At 43.9% G+C, this 19,924-nt stretch overlaps 1 protein-coding gene across 3 annotated transcripts; it reads left to right on the forward strand.

Annotated features, from left to right (window-relative positions):
• The first annotated feature begins 1,015 nt into the window (after positions 1-1,015).
• On the forward strand, positions 1,016-19,340 carry LOC109881730 (golgin subfamily A member 3). 3 transcript variants are annotated; one of them, XM_020473850.2, is made up of 24 exons: positions 1,016-1,264; positions 2,087-2,411; positions 3,311-3,604; positions 4,673-4,785; positions 5,123-5,880; positions 6,171-6,279; positions 6,444-6,750; positions 6,920-7,122; positions 7,253-7,390; positions 7,551-7,712; positions 7,930-8,298; positions 8,418-8,495; positions 8,584-8,847; positions 9,009-9,103; positions 10,757-10,973; positions 11,149-11,292; positions 11,546-11,743; positions 11,898-12,014; positions 12,193-12,332; positions 12,570-12,702; positions 12,909-13,031; positions 15,078-15,242; positions 16,648-16,796; positions 16,996-19,340. In XM_020473850.2, the coding sequence occupies exons 2-24, from the start codon at positions 2,237-2,239 to the stop codon at positions 17,192-17,194; spliced, it is 4,650 nt and encodes a 1,549-aa protein (XP_020329439.1). In that variant the 5' UTR covers positions 1,016-1,264; positions 2,087-2,236; the 3' UTR covers positions 17,195-19,340. The 3 variants fall into 3 exon arrangements, with proteins under 3 accessions (XP_020329439.1, XP_020329449.1, XP_020329443.1); XM_020473860.2 differs by having other exon boundaries at positions 1,024-1,264; positions 3,311-3,478; positions 16,996-19,228; XM_020473854.2 differs by having other exon boundaries at positions 1,024-1,264; positions 2,210-2,411; positions 16,996-19,228.
• Positions 19,341-19,924: the final 584 nt, after the last annotated feature.

Raw genomic sequence — 19,924 nt, forward strand, 5'->3', positions numbered from 1 at the left:
CAAAAATGTAGATGCATGCCAGACTATGTTTGTATGCGGCTTTATTAACTTAATGATTTTTTTTTTAAATGTACATTGTTTGCGATCGGATATGTGACACACGTATGTTAATGCAAAAATAACATGCAAAACAGGCATCAACAAAAAAAACATATATTTTCTTTAGCTAAACCGGTGGAGCTCGCCCTGAATGACGGGACACCACTGTTCCATGAGCATGCTCACTCGTAAGCATGTCAGCGAGTATATGGGACAGTCTTGTGGTGAAACAAGATTCGGCACATTTCTTGTTGACTACATGTGCAGGCCAGAGAAATCCTTATGTAGCCTTCCTATTCAGAGTATTGCTACCTCTGCCAAGAGGTCTGGACCTTTATGGCACAGGTGAAAATGTGCTTGTACTACACTGAAGGGTTGTTGGTTCAAGCCCCTCTCTGACTGTTCCTTCTCAATTGCCACATTTATCTCCTATCTGAGATCATTAGACAGTCAGTAATCAAATTCAGTAATCAGTACCTATTCAACACTGAAAAGGTGTTGTAGACTGTATTCTTAACCACACTAAAATAGACTTCTATTCATGTCACTGGAGAGATATTTTTGCAAATGGATATAATAATAGGCTATGTGTATTTGTCACTAGCTGTGTAATTATTGATATTCATGAAACCTTAAATCTGTGCTGAATAGGTAGAAACAATCCTCATCATTAATGACAAGGCATTATCTAATCACACCCTATTTTGCATAGAGAGACATCATAATGACAGTAAAACATCCGCATGGTAATACACACTGTAACCTTTATATTTTATGGGGATACAGAATTAAATAAACATTTTGTTACAGTTTTGACAAAACTAGAAAAAAATGTCTGATAAAAAGACCGCAGTTTTACTCCACGACCGCCAGAGGGAGTACATGTTTTTTCTATTCATTACAAAGGGGCGGGCTCTAACACCCACAACGCCCCGCGCGAGACAAAACGTCATTGGTGTCCGTTCATTATTACTGTTCGGCCAGCAACTGGTTTGGCATTTTTACCTTTAAATCTAGCTCATTTCCAAGCATAGGCTTATAATGTATACATTATTAGGTAGAGAAAAATAACAATAATTAATATATAATTCTCAAAGAGATAATTATTTAATAAGTGTTTACTAGACATCAAGTCACAAAACGATGTTAAGTATCCTGATGTCAAATATCCTAAATGGCATCCATTTAGCCACGTAGAAGCAGAACGAAAAGTCGTCTGAAAAAGGTTGGCTTGTAAACATTTTCCGTGCATTTTAACTATTGTCATGTCAATTTTTATGTATATATATATATATATATATATATTATGGTTATTTATTAAACCTTTTCACGTTGTGCGTTGATATATAAATTACACAACTTGTACCGGTGTGAAAATCGGGACATACTAGAATAATTCTAGCCCCATAAACCTCGCAGGATCACAACACACAGTTAATGCAAATATTTGTATAACTAAAGTAACGTTATGGGACTGATGTGTTAACTAGCTAACTTGCAAACGTAGGCTGTCTTTTGCTTGACAGGTTGGTAAAGCCAACTAGCTACCTTGCTTGTTACTGAATCCAATCAAATGTATTGGTCGTATACACGTTTAGCAGATGTTATTGCGGGTGTAGTGAAATGCATGTCGTTTGTAAAGCCCAGCCATCTTAATAACAGACACATTTGTTACTTACAATATTCAAAGGCCTAACGTTAGCTAGGCAATGAAGTTAGCTATATTTAGTAACTCAATCCACTTAACGTTAGTTAGCTAGACGGCTTTAGCTGGAGTTGTTCCTCCCAACCACATTCTCCCAGTTGGTCAGAACATTTGACCAAATTTATTGCAAATAATGTATTTTATCAATACATTTGCAATGTTATTATTGCAGACCACGCCCACTTAAAAAAAATGCGCTACATCCACACTACGCCATCACCGTGGCAAATCCTTTCAGATGACGGCTAATTTGCATTTAGATGACTCTTTCTTTGATCAGACTAAATACGTTATGATGCTCATACTACTTAAATATTAACTAACTAAACCTTACATTTTCAGGGGAGACCATTGTTTTGGGTTGTCCTTCCTTGGACGCATGAATTGTATTCAACCTTTTCAACTGGACAAACGGGAAGAAAATGTTTTGAAAAGATTATCGCTACTCTCTTCCATGGGCTCTAGTGCAACATCATTTGATTCTGTATGTAAATGGAAAACCACAAAGCAGCCGTTGCTGAGATGGAGACAGCCAATGGAGAAAACCATCAACTAGACCTGATACCGCAGTCCAAAGAGGATGGTGCTGATCCTGTGGAGAATGATGCTCAGCTACTGAAGAAAGGAGGGCAGGAGAAGCCGACAACATCGAGGGATGTTGTTAATGGTAAGTGTTAGTTAATTAGTTAATACCATAGCCTGCCCCTCAAATGATAGGATTTGATTAGCTTTATTTTTTTATATATATATTTAGGCATTCTAGGCAACCTGACTCTGACCTAATTCTGACTGATTTAATGATTCCATCCACTCTCATCATCAAACAATGGAGTGTGTTCTTCCTCAACCAGTTAATTGTAGGAGAACAATTCATTTCAAAAGTTAATAGGAAAGCATAACTGAATGCTTGTATTATTTTCACAGGACATCATTGTGAAAACATTGTTGTTGAAGGGAATCTGCTATAATAGGAGTTCCTTATATGGAGGCAATTCCACTGTCTTCTACCAGTATTTTTTCCCAACTATGCACGACATGCTTGTGTGCGACCTGCCATTACTTTGCCGCCTCAGGCCATCTGCCCCTCCCTGCTACATCTCTCTTTGTACTTGTATGGGGAATTGCAGTACTGTCTGGACAGAGATCTGAGCCTTATAACTAATCTACAATCGACTGTCACTTCGCAGTCACCAGTGCACTGGCATATTTGCAGGCATATTTGCATGCTGTCGTTATTCCTACACATCTCACCTTCAATAAAAAATAGTTTGGCTATCTTGACACATGTAAAATGAATAATATCAAACTGCCACTTTCAGTTCCTAAAGCACTAGTCTGTCTTGACAACAATACTTGTTTGACTGGTTTCCTGTGAAAGCCACAATAGACTTTGTCATGCAAAGGAGCCTTACCTCCAAGTCCTTTCCTTTTTTAAATTTAAAGTATGTCACAATCTTCTCTCATTGTGTGGTGAAATACAAACTGGATGGATGGATGCTCTAAATGACCTACTATACTGACACACTCCACTGTCAACCCCCAACTCACCCCACTCCCTTGTTGCAGGATCGTTCAAAGCAGACGTGGTGCCTAATGGAGAACGAGTGGCACGGGGCCCGGGGCCAGGTGCTGGAGGGGACGGCTATCCAAATGGCCCCCTGCCTCCTCCATCGCCCCCTGCTGCTCAGGGCACCAGCCCCACCGTCAGCCCCCATTCCAAAGAGCCATCCCAAGGTGTGGCCGCTTTCCCACCACCCATGCTAGAGAAGTCTGAGGGAACTAGTGCTGAGGGCCCTGTTCACAAGGGCGACGCATTGCAGTCGCTCAGACTGAGTATGCCTATGCAGGAGACTGAATTGTGTAAGCATACTGTAACTGTAACCTGTTCTTGCAGTGAGTGCCCCCACCCCCCTTTTGCTCTGGGATGTTGCTTCAGAGGCTGACTTGTTGATTAGGTCTACCTCCATATCCTAATTTAATTCCCTTGCCTGTACTTACTACACTCCCATTAAAGAGTTAGATCGAGAGACTATCTGTTTGGTGGTTTGAGCCTGCTTACTTTGTGCAATGCCAGTGGTCATTTAATTGCTTGATTTGGGTCTTGGTGCTTCTCTTGGTAGTGGCTGTATTTAAACTACTCCTTTACATGTGGTGTATGTTGTTTTGGATGACGGCCGAGGCTTACAGGTACCGTGATATGCAAACTATTTAAAGTTTATTAGTTATATTACAGAATATGTCTCATTTTGCCTGAAGAGCTTTTTGTTTACTGTGAGCCACTAGGCTAACCACTCCCACATAGAATGTTTACAGTGTCACATACATAAACTCGTTTAGAGTATCACATTCTTGGTTTCGTTCCGTTCATGGTGCACTCTGCTCTAAGTGATGCTGCAATCAGGAAGTCCTCATGCTAACTTCTAAGTTGCACTGATTTGACACCTGTTGGTTGGTCTTCAGCACACCTGGCCAATTGCAGTCAGAGCATCATCAATCAGGCATATCACCAACTGTCTGCTAACTAACTAACTAACTAACCAAAAAAGCTAAAAACAGAATACGTTTGGATACTAAACTACTTTGTGTGTCAAATTTTTATTAACGTTACTGTAATAACTAAGCGACTGGCTAATATATGGGATTGATTTGAGTCTTAGTCATTTGGCTTTGTAAGTCCTGGGTTACGTGCAGTTTCACATGGTGGTAACTAACCATGGTGGATGGAAAACCGTGTCATACAAGCACTCTCATTTCTTACATAAAAAGGGCTCTAAACTGAGTGACAAAGTAGTTGTAGCACACATAGTTGTGGTTTCCTTCTAAAATGTATTGTATGACAATGTCTAAGTTATTGTTAGCATATTCTGTGTTGTATGGTGGTGCAGTTAGGCCCTTCTATTTCTTGTGTTAAACTTGCTCTTCCTGTAGCTGTCAAAGAGCAATCACTGGAGATGGAGAATGAGGAGAAGATTCGCCATGATGCTCGGCGACGCCTGGAGGAGCAGCTCAAACAGTACAGGGTGCAGAGGCACAAGGAGACGGTGAGTGTGTGTGTGAACCGCGTCAGTCACCAGGCATTCATCCGGATAAAGCTGTCAGTTGCAAGCTTTACAGAGTTGAATTGAAGCAGAAGTGTTTCCCCTAGCATTATTTTGGCATAGCAGGCCTTCTTGCCTAGTTTTGTTGCTATCCACTACCTACAGTATAGTATAAAAATGATCCTCTGTTAGTTTCAGTTGAAGGGTCTGATGTTTGCAGCACTGAATGTTGCTTCTTTGTGCCCATACAAGAAAACAAGCTAGGGAAAACAAGCTAGGGGAAACATCGGTCTGAAGTAGACTACATCCTCTGCTCATGCTACTCTCTCTCCTCATCCAGTCCCACCGCTCTACCTTAAAGAGCCGCACTGGATTCAGCACTCTGGACCCAGACCTCATGATGCACCCAGAGGCTCTCCCCCGGGCCAACACCACCTCCATGACCACAGAGTACTCCTTCCTGCGGACCAGCGTCCCCCGGGGCCCAAAGCTGGGCAGCCTGGGCATCCCCCCAGCCAAGGAGAGGAAGTCACGGTCAGCCCGCCCCAGCAAGATCCACTCCCTGGCCGACTACAAGACTCCCGAGCCAGCAGGGGGCAGTAGTGGTGGAGGTGGGGTCAGAACTTCTGCAGACTCCTCCATGGGCTCCTTGGGGTCCAACTTGAGCTCTGTGTCCACCCTGTCAGAGAGCAGCATGAGGTCAGAGGTCAGCTCCATGGAGACGACCTCTTCGGAGGCCCCGCTGAGGTCGTCAATGTCTTTCCAGGACATCTCGGAGGTGGACGCCAGCAGCGAGTCAGGGATGGGGTCGAGGCCCGGTGGAGACGGGAACGACAGCGACAGCTCGACCTACAGCAGCGTGTCCACCTCCACCAGGGGCACTGGGACCTACGGCATGCTGGCCGCAGCAGTGGGCAGGCAGAGGGGCGGGAACTACACAGTGGAGGGTAGGGAGATTGCCCCAGAGGCTATGGGAAACTTCCCCTCACTGCAAGAGGTTCTGCGGGCTGCCAGTGATGAGCAGCACCTGCTGGAGTTGGAGCAGGACAGAGAGGGCACCGGAGAACCACGCAGCCGCAGGGACAGCTTCTCCAGCAGGTAGGCCATACCATCATCAGCACAGCACTTCTGTAATGACACATAGCAACACAAACTGACTGGTGTAGTACTAGTGAATAACATAAGCACATTGCGGTTGCAGATAGCAAATAAGCAGGAACACTAGTCTACTTTAGACCATTGCTGTTATAATATCGAATCCACATGTACACTGGTTTATGTTTGCTTATTTTTCCAATCATAATTTACCATGGATTGTTCTAGAATGCCCCAGTCAATTGCACTTGCAAGATGTATGCTTATATTGTTTAATTGCTTGTTTCCTGCAGTGTGTCATTAGAGAGCTCTGTGATGGGACATGATGAAATGCTCCAGGTTCTGAAGGAGAAGATGAGACTGGAGGGTCAGCTAGAGTCTCTGTCTTCTGAGGCCAACCAGGTATAATAAACATACAGACAAGGTAGTAAGGACTTCACTGTCTTCAATGGCTAACACTTTAAACATAGTTGATCCTAAGGTAATTAACACTCCTTACATGTTCAGACTTACCGTCACTAGAATAGCTAGGTTAGCACCCTACAATTCCTCCCTCTCCTCTCCAGGCTCTGAAAGAGAAGACTGAGCTCCAGGCCCAGCTGGCTACAGTCAACGCCCAGCTGCGGGACCAGGTGGAGCAGGCCCAGGCCAGCCAGGAGAAACAGAGCTCCCTCAACAAGGAGGTCTCCACCCTGCGCCAGAGCTGCTCCCAGCTGGAGAGGGCCATGGTGGAGCTGCAGGGCAACCTAGAGCGCAAGAACGCCGGCCTTTCCTCACTGGGCAATGACCTGCAGGTGGCCGAGGAGCAGTACCAGAGGCTCATGGGGAAAGTGGAGGAGATGCAGCAGAACGTGACCTCCAGGGACAACGCTGGTAAATTGGATGGATGGAGAGCCCAGATTTGGCATCATGCTTTTAAAACTATCATCTCCTCACAACATGCGCCACACAATAATACTAATGAAATTCGATGCCTCACTTATTACTGTGCTAAAAACAAAACGCTTTGTGAATGATTTGTTTTGGTGTTGTCCTTCTGCAGTCCAACAGTTGCGTCAGCAGATGGGTGGACTCCAGACTCAGCTCCAGCAGGTCCAACTAGAGCGCAGCACCCTGCAGAGCCGGCTGAAGACCTCCCAGGCCGAGATTGACTCACTGCAGCAGGTCCGCCAATGGTACCAGCAGCAGCTAGCGCTGGCACAGGAGGCTCGAGTACGGCTCCAGGGTGAAGTGTCCAACATGCAGGTAAGGCTATCTGTGACAAGGGCTCCTCCTTCTACTGAATTGATGTGTTGCAGAGTTGACGTGTTATGAAATTGATGTGGTACGGAGTTGATATGCTGTTTGACTGAGTTTACATGTTTTTTCCCCCCAGGCTTTGCAGATGACCCAGATTGGTGTCATGGAGCACCTAAAGCTGGAGAATGTGACTCTGTCCCACCAGCTGACAGAAACCCAGCATCGCTCCATCAAAGAGAAGGAGCGCATCGCCGTACAGCTGCAGAGTATTGAGGTCTGTCCCCTTGAAAATGAGGAAATATGACATGTTATGTGATTGGTGATAGTTAAAAATATATATCTATAAGATTTACTGGCAAAATAAAATATGAGGAATTAGATTTGAGGTTATTAAGGAGCGTGTGATCTGACCTCTGTCCTTCCTTTGGCCGTAGACTGACATGATGACCCAGGAGGCTGCCTACCAGCAGATCCAGGATGCCAAGAACATGGTGGAGGACGACCTCCAGCACAAGCTAGACGAGTTTGAGGAGGAGCGAGAGCACTTACACAAACTGGCCAACACAGCCAGCTCTCTGGAGAGGGAACTAGAGCAGGTAAGGAACTAATTGTGGGTTTATGAAAACACTTATGAGAACCTTTGTATTGTTCAAATGAATGTTATTTGATAGTCTGGGGCAGTGGTCTAATATCAATGAAAGTGGGGTCCAATAACAAGGTCCAATACTTTGAGAAAAACTGAATGTCTGCTCACTGGTTTGCTATTTTGCAACAACAATTGCCTAATGTAACCCCTCTCTGCGTCCCCCACAGATGAAGTTGACCCTATCGCAGAAGGACCTGCAGCTGGAGGCCCTCCAGAAAGACCACCTAGAGCTGATGAGACAGCTGACAGCCACTCAGGAGAGCCTACACACCAAAGAGCAGTCCATCAACCAGCTAGAGGCCCGCTACCTAGAGCTAGAGGCCACTCTGGCAGAGTTGCAGACAGAGACCAACACCAAAGACGAGAACATCCAGTATCTACAGAATGAGAAGATTGTGCTGGAGGTGGCCCTCCAGGCTGCCAGGGCTGACAAAAGTCAGCTGGACGAGGGGGCCGAGAGGCTGGGGGAGGAGGTGCTGGTGTCCTCGTACCTCCTGGATCAGCTCAGGCAGGAGGTCCAGGTCAAAGCCTCACAGGTGAGAAACAAACCGCCGTCGAGCCAATGGGTCCCATCACACACTACCCTACTATGGCTGTTGAGCAACCAGGTTTGAGCTTACGTAGAATGTAAACCCCTTCTCCTCTTTGTTTTTAGATTGAAACTCTGCAGCAGGAAAATGGCACCCTAAAGAAACAAGCTCAGAAATTGAAAGAGCAGTTCACGCAGCAAAAGGTGCTTGTCACTTTTTTGGCTTTGGGAGGATTGTTGACACACACACACACACACATTCACACACCCCTTCCTGTTCCCCACCCATCAGGTGATGGTGGAGGCCTATCGGCGGGACGCCGGCTCCAAGGAGCAGCTGATCAGCGAGCTGAAGTCGACTAAGAAGCGTCTGGTGTCAGAGGTGAGGGGGCTGAAGCAGGAGCTGCTGGAGGCCCAGGGGCAGAAGCAGAAGGCTGAGCTGGAGCAGAGCCGGCTGCAGAAGGAGGTGGTCCGGGTCTCGCAGCAGATGAACAGCCTGGAGAACCACCTGCAGTCCGTGCAGACCGAGAGGGATCAGCTGGAGACACAGATCCAGGTACACAATGCCTCCCTAGAAGCTTTAGGTTATTTCTAGGATTTCCTAAGGGTTTTCTTTGCATTACTTCCATGACAGTACTTGCATTACATATTGCCTTATCCGGCTATCTTTGATAGGCATTTGATAATAATCAGTGTGCGTTTGATGTTCCTCCACAGTCCCTGCAGTTTGACCAGAGTCAGCTAGCAACAGTGACAGAGGAGAATGAGGGCCTGAAGAAACAGGTGGAGCAGATGCAGTCGGAAGCCAAGAAGTGAGTCAAAACATTTCTAAAGGCAGACTGACTTCTGGAACTAGCCTGGTTACCATAGTAATGGCCCAACAAGATTCATTATGAATCTCTATAAATGGTATAAGTAAACTTGGCTAAAAAAGAAACGTCCTCTCACTGTCAACTGCGTTTATTTTCAATAAATATTTGTATGAACATAACAAGATTCAACAACTGAGACATAAACTGAACAAGTGCCACAGACATGTGACTAACAGAAATTTAATAATGTGTCCCTGAACAAATGAGGGGTCAAAATCAAAAGTAACAGTCAATGCAGCTGGTGGCCACACCAGATACTAAGTACTGCAGTGCATGTCCTCCTCATGGACTGCACCATATCTGCCAGTTCTTGCTGTGAGATGTTACCCCACTCTTCCACCAAGGCACCTGTAAGTTGCTGGACATTTCTGAGGGGAATGGCCCGAGCCATCACCCTCCAATCCAACAGGTCCCAGACGTGCTCAATGGGATTGAGATCCAGGCACTTCGCTGGCAATGGCAGAACACTGACATTCCTGTCTTGCAGGAAATCACGCACAGAACGAGCAGTATGGCTGGTGGCATTGTCATGCTGGAGGGCTGGAGCCTGCAGGAAGGGTACCACATGAGGGAGGAGGATGTCACACAGCATTGAGATTTCCTGCAATGATGACAAACTCAGTCCGATGATGCTGTTGCACACCGCCCCAGACCATGACGGACCCTCCCTCCAAATCGATTCCGCTCCAGAGTACAGGCATCGGTGTAACGCTCATTCCTTCAATGATAAATGCGAATCCGACCATCACCCCTGGTGAGACAAATCCGCGACTCGTCAGTGAAGAGCACTTTTTTCCAGTACTGTCTGGTCCAGCAACGGTGGGTTTGTGCCCATAGGAGACGTTGTTGCCGGTGATGTCTGGTGAGGACCTGCCTTACAATAGGCCTACAAGCCCTCAGTCCAGCCTCTCTCAGCCTATTGCGGACAGTCTGAGCACTGATGGAGGGATTGTGCGTTCCTGGTGTAACTCGGCAGTTGTTGTTGCCATCCTGTACCTGTCCCACAGGTGTGATGTTCGGATATGCTGATCCTGTGCAGGTGTTGTTACACGTGGTCTGCCACTGTGAGGACGATCAGCTATCCTTCCTGTCTCCCTGTAGCCTTGTCTTAGGAGTCTCACAGTACGGACATTGCAATTTATTGCCCTGGCCACATCTGCAGTCCTCATACCTCCTTGCATCATGCCTAAGGAACGAGCAGGGACCATGGGCATCTTTCTTTTGGTGTTTTTCAGAGTCAGTAGAAAGGCCTCTTCAGTGTCCTACGTTTTCAGAACTGTGACCTTAATTGCCTACCGTCTGTAAGCTGTTAGTGTCTTAACGACCGTTCCACAGGTGCATGTTCATTAATTGTTTATGGTTCATTGAACAAACGTGGGAAACAGTGTTTAAACCCTTTACAATGAGGATCTGTGAAGTTATTTGGATTTTTACGAATTATGATCTTTGGAAGACAGGGTCCTGAATAAGGGACGTTTTTTTTTTGCTGAGTTTATATGAACAGAATAAGTTTCTCTCTCAATCTCTTTTAGTCAGTTTGCTTAGATGTGCACTACTGTTGATGTGTGTAATTGTCTTGTTTTCCTCTCTCAGGGCCATCTCAGAGCAGAAGGTGAGAATGAAGCGGCTGGGGACTGATTTGACCAGCGCGCAGAAGGAGATGAAGGCCAAGCACAAGGCCTATGAGAACGCAGTGGGCATCCTGAGTCGCAGGCTCCAGGAAGCCCTGGCAGACAAGGAGACCACAGAGGCAGAGCTGGTCAAAGTCAAGGCCCAGGTCTCAGACGGAGGCAACAACCAGGCCCTGCAGGTACATATAGAACTACCTAAGGGCCCAGTGTTTTTCCTGATCAAATGACTTAACTAGGAACTAGGGTCCAGAGTTTGTTTCTGGTCACATCATGTGGCAATACTCATAACATAAGATTTCAGCACACCTTTAGCTGTGGTGATATTTCTATAGCCTAAACCTATACTTGTTCCAGGATAAAATTGAGGTTCTGCAGAGTGAGCTCCAGGCTGTGAGCCACAGCAAGGCCATGTTGGAGAAAGAGCTTCAGGAGGTAATTTCCCTCACCAGCACTGAGCTGGAGGAGTACCAGGAGAAAGTAATGGAGCTTGAGGATGAGGTGAGTGGTTGTCTTACCTCCAATGCAGGATCTTAATTTGATCACCATTTTGCAGGAGAACTTTCCTGCAATGCAGGACATTTAAAAGTTGTAATGTATTTTTTTAGGTAAAATATTTTCTCGTAGCGATTACTTTTTGCCCATGTGTGTTTTGCTATGCTATCCCAACCCCTTTTGAAAATTACTCGCAGCCAATGGTATAAGTGCTTCTCAAAGGTTTGATTGTAAAATCGTATATCTTTGTCATCCACAGCTGCAGGAGGCACGATGCTTCAAAAGGCGGATTAGGAGGCTGGAAGACACCAACAAGAAGCTATCCTTGGAGCTGGAACATGAGAAAGGGAAGTTGACAGGACTAGGGCAGTCCCACAATGCACTGCGGGAGCATTCCAATATTCTGGAGACCGCCCTAGCCAAGAGAGAGGCAGACCTGGTCCAGCTCAACCTCCAGGTAAAAGGCTTCAATGTTACATTCAGTTACTACTATCAATTATCAATTACATGACTAAACCCATACGATAACACCATTAATGGTTGCCCTTTTTCATTAAAAAGCTAACAGAAGAGATTGTTTTTTCTATTCTCTTCCTTGCCCTTATCCACAGGTGCAAGCCGTACTAAAACGCAAAGAGGAGGAAGACCAGCAGATGAAACAGCTGGTCCAGACACTACAGGTCGCCTTGGAGAAGGAAAAGACCAAAGTCAAGGACCTGAAAGAGCAGGTAAAGACTCTCAACCCAACAGTCATAATCTGTTGTCATTAACACATTATATACACATACCACCCCCCCTGAAGGAGACAAACTGGCCCAGCCACAACATAGTCTTGTGTTGTCATTAACACATTGTAACATACTGTAATGGACTGGAGACAGACTGTAAGTGTGTGTTGTGCACTAGGTGGCAGCAGCCAAGGCGGAGGCTGCCCACAACAGGCGGCACTACCGGGCAGCCATGCTGGAGCTGTGTGAGATCAAGAAGGACCTACAGGCCAAGGAGGAGCTGGTCAAAGCCCTGCACAGCGAGGCACACAAACTACAGTGAGTCTAAATGTGCACTTTATAGTTTAGTGAATAAGACCTGCAATGATGCTGTGTTTAATAGATAGAGAAGATTTTGATTACCCTATGAGTTGATGGAATCGTTAGGGAATGCTCTGTCCTTGTATTTTAGGGAATAACCCCATCTAACTCAACATAATATTTTTCTTTTGATCTAATGTCTCCCCTTTATTTTAACATTGTCTTACCCTAATATAATTTCCTTCCCCTCCATAGGGCTCAGGATGAGAAACACTCTCAGGAGGTCTCCAGGTTCCAGGAGGAGCTGTCAGAGGCCCACTCCCAACTCCAGATCCTTCAGAAACAGCTGGATGAGCAGTTCAGCAAGCAGCCTCTCACCAACCAGGAGGTAACTAGCTATGCCACACCACGCTATACAAAAGGCACAACCATGGTCGTGTTCAGTAGGGAGAAATAATTCAGAACTTTTCCAATAAGAACACACTTTTATTTTGCTATGGTGTGCCCTACTGAACACAACCCAGGACTAAATGGGGAAGTAGTTTGTTGAAAGTGACATCGGTCAATGACTCTTGAATGTGTTCTCTCCCCCAGGTGGAGGATTTGAAGTGGGAGGTGGAGCAGAGGCAGAGGGAAATCGAGGCCCAGAGACAGCAGCTGGAGATGGTGGAGCAGTGCAGCCAGAGGGAGCTGGACAGCCTGCAGACAGCTCTACAGGTACACACACACAGATCAAATCAAATTGTATTGGTCTCATACACATATTTAGCAGATGTTATTGCAGGTGTAGAGAAATGCTTGTGTTCCTGGATCCAACAGTGCAGTAGTATCTAACAATTCACAACAATACACACAAATCTAAAAGTAAAAGAATGGAATTAAGCTCCCGAGTGGTGCAGTGCTGCCGAGTGGCGCAGTGGACTAATGCACTGCATCACAGTGCTAGAGGCGTCACTACAGATATACCAATTGAATATCACAAAATTGTGGAGAAAAAAATGTAAATATATCAATATTAGGATGAGCAATGTCTCCTTGGCATTGACTAAAATACAGTATAAACATATGAAAGGTGTAAAGCAGTATGTAAACATTAAAGTGACTAGTGTTCCATTTAAAGTGACCAGTGAGTCCATGTCTATGTACATAGGTCAGCAGCCTCTTAAGGTGCAGGGTTGAGTAACCGGCTAGATGGGAACATGCACGCACACCCAACAGGGTAGTGAGGACATACAGTTGAAGTCGGAAGTTTACATGCACTTAGGTTGGAGTCATTAAAACTAGTTTTTCAACCACTCCACAAATGTCTTGTTAACAAACTATAGTTTTGACAAGTCGGTTAGGACATTTACTAAGTGCATGACGCAAGTCATTTTTCCAACAATTGTTTACAGGCAGATTATTTCACGTATAATTCACTGTATCACAATTCCAGTGGGTCAGAAATCTACATACACTAAGTTGACTGTGCCTTTAAACAGATTGGAAAATTCCAGAAAATGATGTCATGGCTTTAGAAGCTTCTGATAGGCTAATTGACATCATTTGAGTCCAGTCCAAACAATAGTACGCAAGTATAAACATCATGGGACCACGCAGCCGTCATACATCTCTCCTAGAGATGAACGTACTTATGTGCGAAAAGTGCAAATCAATCCCAGAACAACAGCAAATGATCTTGTGAAGATGCTGGAGGAAACAAGTACAAAAGTATATATATCAACAGTAAAAAAAAGTCCTATAACCTGAAAGGCCGCTCAGCAAGGAAGAAGCCACTGCTCCAAAACCGCCATAAAAAAAGCCAGACTATGGTTTGCAACTGCACATGGGGACAAAGATCGGACTTTTTGGAGAAATGTCCTCTGGTCTGATGAAACAAAAATATAACTGTTTGGCCATAATGACCATCGTTATGTTTGGAGGGAAAAGGGGGAGGCTTGCAAGCCAAAGAACACCATCCCAACCGGGAAGCACGGGGGTGGCAGCATCATGTTGTGAGGGTGCTTTGCTGCAGGAGGGACTGGTGCACTTCACAAAATAGATGGCATCATGAGGACGGACAATTATGTGGATTATATTGAAGCAACATCTCAAGACATCAGTCAGGAAGTTAAAGCTTGGTCGCAAATGGGTCTTCTATATGGACAATGACCCCAAGCATACTTCTAAAGTTGTGGCACAACAAAGTCAAGGTATTGGAGTGGCCATCACAAAGCCCTGACCTCAATCCCATAGAAAATTTGTGGGCAGAACTGAAAAAGAATGTGCGAGCAAGGAGGCCTACAAACCTGACTCAGTTACACCAGCTCTGTCAGGAGGAATGGGCCAAAATTCACCCAACTTATTGTTGGAAGCTTGTGGAAGGCTACCCAAAACATTTGACCCAAGTTAAACTATTTAAAGGCAATGCTACCAAATTCTAATTGAATGTATGTAAACTTCTGACCCACTGGGAATGTGATGAAATAAATAAAAGCTGAAATAAATCACTCTACTATTATTCTGATGTTTCACATTCTTAGAATAAAGTGGTGATCCTAACTGACCTAAGACAGATACGTTTTTACTAGGATTAAAGGAATGGTAAAAAAAATGAGTTTAAATGTATTTGGTTAAGGTGTTTGTAAACTTCCGACTTCAATTGTAGCTGGCTAGTTCCACTACACAGTCTATCATCCAGACTCTAAACCACAGATGCATCACTCTATCATTGTCCATTGTGTTGCCATTTTGTGACTGACTTAGCCTTGCTCTGCATTCTAGGGGATTAAGGTAGAGCTGGAGTCTGTGCAGGAGGAGCTCAGCAGCACCAGGAAAGATAAGTTCATGCTGCAGGCCAAGGTGGGGGAGCTGAGGAACAGCATGAAGACTGTCCTGCTGCAGAACCAGCAGCTCAAACTGGACCTCAAACAAAACCGCCTCCGGAAGGTAAGCTACCTGAGGAAGAAGAGGACATTTTTTAATTTTGTCAGATGTTATGGTTTTTTAATATTGGTGTTGTGTCAAATTGAGACCTACCTGGCTGAGACTGAGGTGCACTTTTTTATTTACATGTTTTTATCAGTAGGGATGGTATTTCATATTGGTGTGTTTGGTAGAATATACAGTTCATCCAATGGTTTTGAGAAGGTGGTGGATATCCAAGTGTAACATGGTATACAGTGCATTCGGAAGTATGCAGACCCCTTGACAAATGAACAGGTTTTTATTTTATTTTAGCAAATGTAAAAAATAAAAAACAGAAAGTAGCTCATTTACGTAAGTATTCAGACCCAATGCTATGAGACTCAAAATTGAGCTCAGGTGCATCCTGTTTCCATTGATCATCCTTAAGATGTTTCTACAACTTGAAGTCCATCTGTGGTAAATTCAATTGATTGGACATGATTTGGAAAGGCACACCTGTCTATAAGGTCCCACAGTTGACAGTGCGCATATCAGATCAGGGAGGTGACCAAGAACCCAATGGTCCCTCTGACAAAGCTCCAGAGTTCCTCTGTGGAGATGGGAGAACCTTCCAGATGGACAACCATCTTTGCAGCACCCCACAAATCAGATTTACATATTTGGCCTGAATGCCAAGTCTGGCGGAAACCTGGCACCATCCCTACAGTGAAGCATGGTGTGGCAGCATCATGGTGGGGTGATGTTTTTCAGTCTGAAGGACTAGGAGACTAGTCAGGATCGAGGGAAAGATGAACAGTGCAAAGTACAAAGAGATCCTTGATCCAGAGTGCTCAGGACCTCAGACTGGAGCGAAGGTTCACCTTCCAACAGGACAACGACCCTAAGCACACAGCCAAGACAACGCAGGAGTGGCTTCGGGACAAGTCTCTGAATGTCCTTGAGTGGCCCAGCCAGAGCTCGGACTTGAACCCGATCGAACATCTCTGGAGAGACCAGAAAATAGTGCAGAGACACTCCGCATCCAACCTGACAGAGCTTGAGAGGATCTGCAGAGAAGGGGAAAAACTCCCAAATACAGGTGTGCCAAGCTTGTAGTGTCATACCCAAGAAGACTCGAGGCTGTAATCGCTGCCAAAGGTGCTTCAACAAAGTACTAAGTAAAGGGTGTCATTATGGGCTATTGTGTCTATATGGGGGGGGGGGGGGGGGGGGTGGACTAGTTAATACATTTTAGAATAAGGCTGTAACGTAACAAAATATGGAAAAAGTCAAGGGGTCTGAATACTTCCCGAATGCACTGTTTTGTTCTAGTTTGATGAAGGGGTATAAAAAGTTGTTTTTTCCTAATAAACACACTTGAGAGCATATATCACACAGAATGCAGTCTTCCTTTATGTGCTGATGTGTTCCTTTCCTGATTGAGCAGCAGAGGATGGAGCCATCGAACCCAGTGACCCCGGTGAAGATCCCAGACTGCCCTGTGCCTGCCTCCCTGCTGGATGAGCTGCTCAAGCCCTCTGCCTCCGTCAGCAAGGAGCCCCTCAATAACCTGCACAACTGTCTGCGCCAGCTCAAGTAAGAAAATACCACCATGTCTTCCTTACCTTCTGGGAGTGGAAAACCTGCGGGGAAAATATGCTATTGTACCTCACGATAGCCAGAATGAAATCCTTTACTCTCAAAAACGTAATTGTCTCACATGTGGATGGTGTATTAAAATGATGTAATAGGAATCTGATGCCAGTACACTAAAGTGATTGTGTGTTTCCTGCAGGCATGAGATGGACAGCCTTCAGAAGCAGATGGAGGAGCACACAGTCACTGTGCACGAGTCCATGACGTCATGGACTAACGCAGAGGAAGAACTTGCTCGACTGGGGGTGCCGCTGGACAATGACTCCGCAACATCCACCCATCTAAACCATGTGGACAGTAACAGAGGAGGAGGAGCGGAGGAGACACAGCCATTGTAATGCAGCACCTTCTCAGGCAGACAGAGTGGAGTTTTATCCACAAGGCCACTTATTTTTTACCTCCCTACCTAACCATTTCCCACCTATTTCTTATCAATTGCTGCCAACATTTGGCATTATTATCCCATTAGCACAGACAATGCTTGGGTAAAGTAATTTGTACTTATACCATAGCTTTACTCTTTATTTGGGCTTTCCCTGTCTATATTTCTGTTATGGCTGTCATATTTATTTATTTAAAATTCAGGAATTACAAGATTGAATCTTAAATAACATTGACAACTCTGTTAGGGGATTCCTCCGGTCTTCTGCTTTGAAGTCATAGACCCCATGTAAGACCTATTCTCTTCTGTCTCTCAAACAATCCAAATTTGCCATGGCAACTGACCCTTACCCCAGTTTAATTATGGTAGAGATTTGTTTGCGCATACTGGTACTTTCTCATGCTCTAGTTAGATAAGTGAGACAGTTTAAAGCCTGCATAAAGTGTCTGCCATTGTTGTTATAAGCTATATTGTTAGTAACGCATACTACAGACCCCTCTGAACTGTTTTCCTGTGCCTGTGAATGAGAGCCGGTTCGTAAACATGAATTCCAAATCAATCCCTTATCTCCCCACGTAGACACTCCTGAAGATCTGAAATGATTGGATGAATGCTTTTTAAAATTATTGAACCTTTATTTAACTAGGCAAGTCAGTTAAGAACAACTTCTTATTTACAATGACAGCCTACACCGTCCAAACCCGGATGACACTGAGCCAATTGTGCGCGCCCTATGGGACTCCCAATCGCGGCTGGTTGTGATGCAGCCTGGATGGTTACTGTGAACCATACTACACACATTCAATCCTCTCAGGTCTACACAAGTGTGTAGGCTAGGGGTTGATTTGGGATGTAGAGAGTCATCTGGTCAAATGCCCCTATGGCTTTTGGACTGATTGATGAATCCCCATCATTCTCCTTTTAGTACGCCTCACATTTTAATGTCATTAACATCAATCTATTTGTTTTTTTAATTGGTTCTTGTTGAAAAAGCAGTGTTCTTTAAAAAAAATGTTTTATAAAGCTTTCTATGGACATATCACTGTGGGCTCTGCAACTGTGTGGAATCCTTAACTGTGTATTAATTAAGTTGTTTGTTGTCTGATTTGGACTGTAGTAATGTGTTTTGCAAAGCCTTAATAAGGAATATTTTTTGAAGGACTAAATGTTATGAATGAAATTATCATTATTCCTATTGAAAGTTTGTGTTTGCAAATCCAAACTGAATTGTTTATTGTTAAATACTTGGGTAGTCTCAACCGATGTTGCACAATTAATGAGGGCTTCCTGTAACTGACTGAGGGGAAGGTGTAAGATAACTTTTACGCAAAATGTTACTACTGCTTTGAGTGAGATGTATTCATTTTTGTTGTTACTATGGTTTCATATTTACAGAAAAAGTCCACCCCTTAATTGCTTGTTTAATTCCTTTGAGGTTGGTTTTCTGTCAAGGGAAACTGATTATTCTTTGCAGAGATTAATATAAGAATATACTTTTTTCTCTACTTATTCCTATAATTTAATGACTTGATCATTATGTAATCGTGTGATGAGCAAAAAAAAACATTTGATTTTTTTTTTTTTTTTTATGATATGCAACCTGTAAATCAAAGTATTTCTTTTTTTTAAACTGACAATTGTTTAAAGTCCAAATGAAGACACCGCAATGGGCACCATAACCTACAGCACATGCAGTTGTGATGTGACGGATGTTTTATATGCCAGTATACTCAATTCCAGACAACCTGTATCATACCAGTCAAAGTAAATAGAATATTTTTAACCACACTGTAATAACATGGGTATTTTCAAAGGGACATCCTATAGTTGAAGGGAAAGCTATGTTCAGTTGACTGGTCATTAATAACTGATAACATTGACTATATTCTAAGCAACCTTTTACTGTTATCTTTATATTTGAATACATAACATCTGTTGGTACATGGAGCTGGGATACTAGTTCTTTAAATAAACCTTGCTTTATTTGGTGTTCAATCTTTTAATTTGCAAAGATTTGCATAGAACTGCTAAACAGATTCATTCCAATATATAAAATGTTAAAAATACAATTGTATTTCTCATAAAGTTGAACTATTCGTCAATGCTCATCCATTTTCTTATTTCATACACTGCCATTTGATAGTTAGGTTGGCTGTAGGACTTATAATTGATTAGATTACCTTTAATTAGTTAATGAATTGATCCCATGCTTTTATCATTTTTTCCAAACTGGCTTTTCCATAGCTATCTTTTATATTTGGAAATACATATCCAATTTGTTAATAGGATATAGTTTATGATAGATTACAGTGGTGGCAAAAGTACCCAACTGTCATACTTGAGTAAAAGACAACTTAATAGAAAATGACTCAAGTAAAAGTCAAAGTTCTAGGTTTAAAATATATTTAAGTATCAAAAGTAAAAATCATTTCAAATTCCTTATATTAGGCAAACCAGATGCCACAATTGTTTTTACGGAAGCCATGGGCACCCTCCAACATTGAGAAATCATTTACAAACGAAGCCTGTGTGTTTTGTGCGTCCGCCAGATCAGAGGCAATAGGGATGACCAGGGATGTTCGGTTGATGGGTGTATGAATTTTCCTGTCCTGTTAAGCATTCGAAATGTAACAAGTACTTTTGGGAGTCAAGGAAAATGTGTGTAGTAAGAAGTACAATGTTTTCT

The sequence above is a fragment of the Oncorhynchus kisutch genome, linkage group LG3 (genome assembly GCF_002021735.2).
Source record: "Oncorhynchus kisutch isolate 150728-3 linkage group LG3, Okis_V2, whole genome shotgun sequence".
In the NCBI taxonomy this organism is placed as follows: domain Eukaryota; kingdom Metazoa; phylum Chordata; class Actinopteri; order Salmoniformes; family Salmonidae; genus Oncorhynchus; species Oncorhynchus kisutch.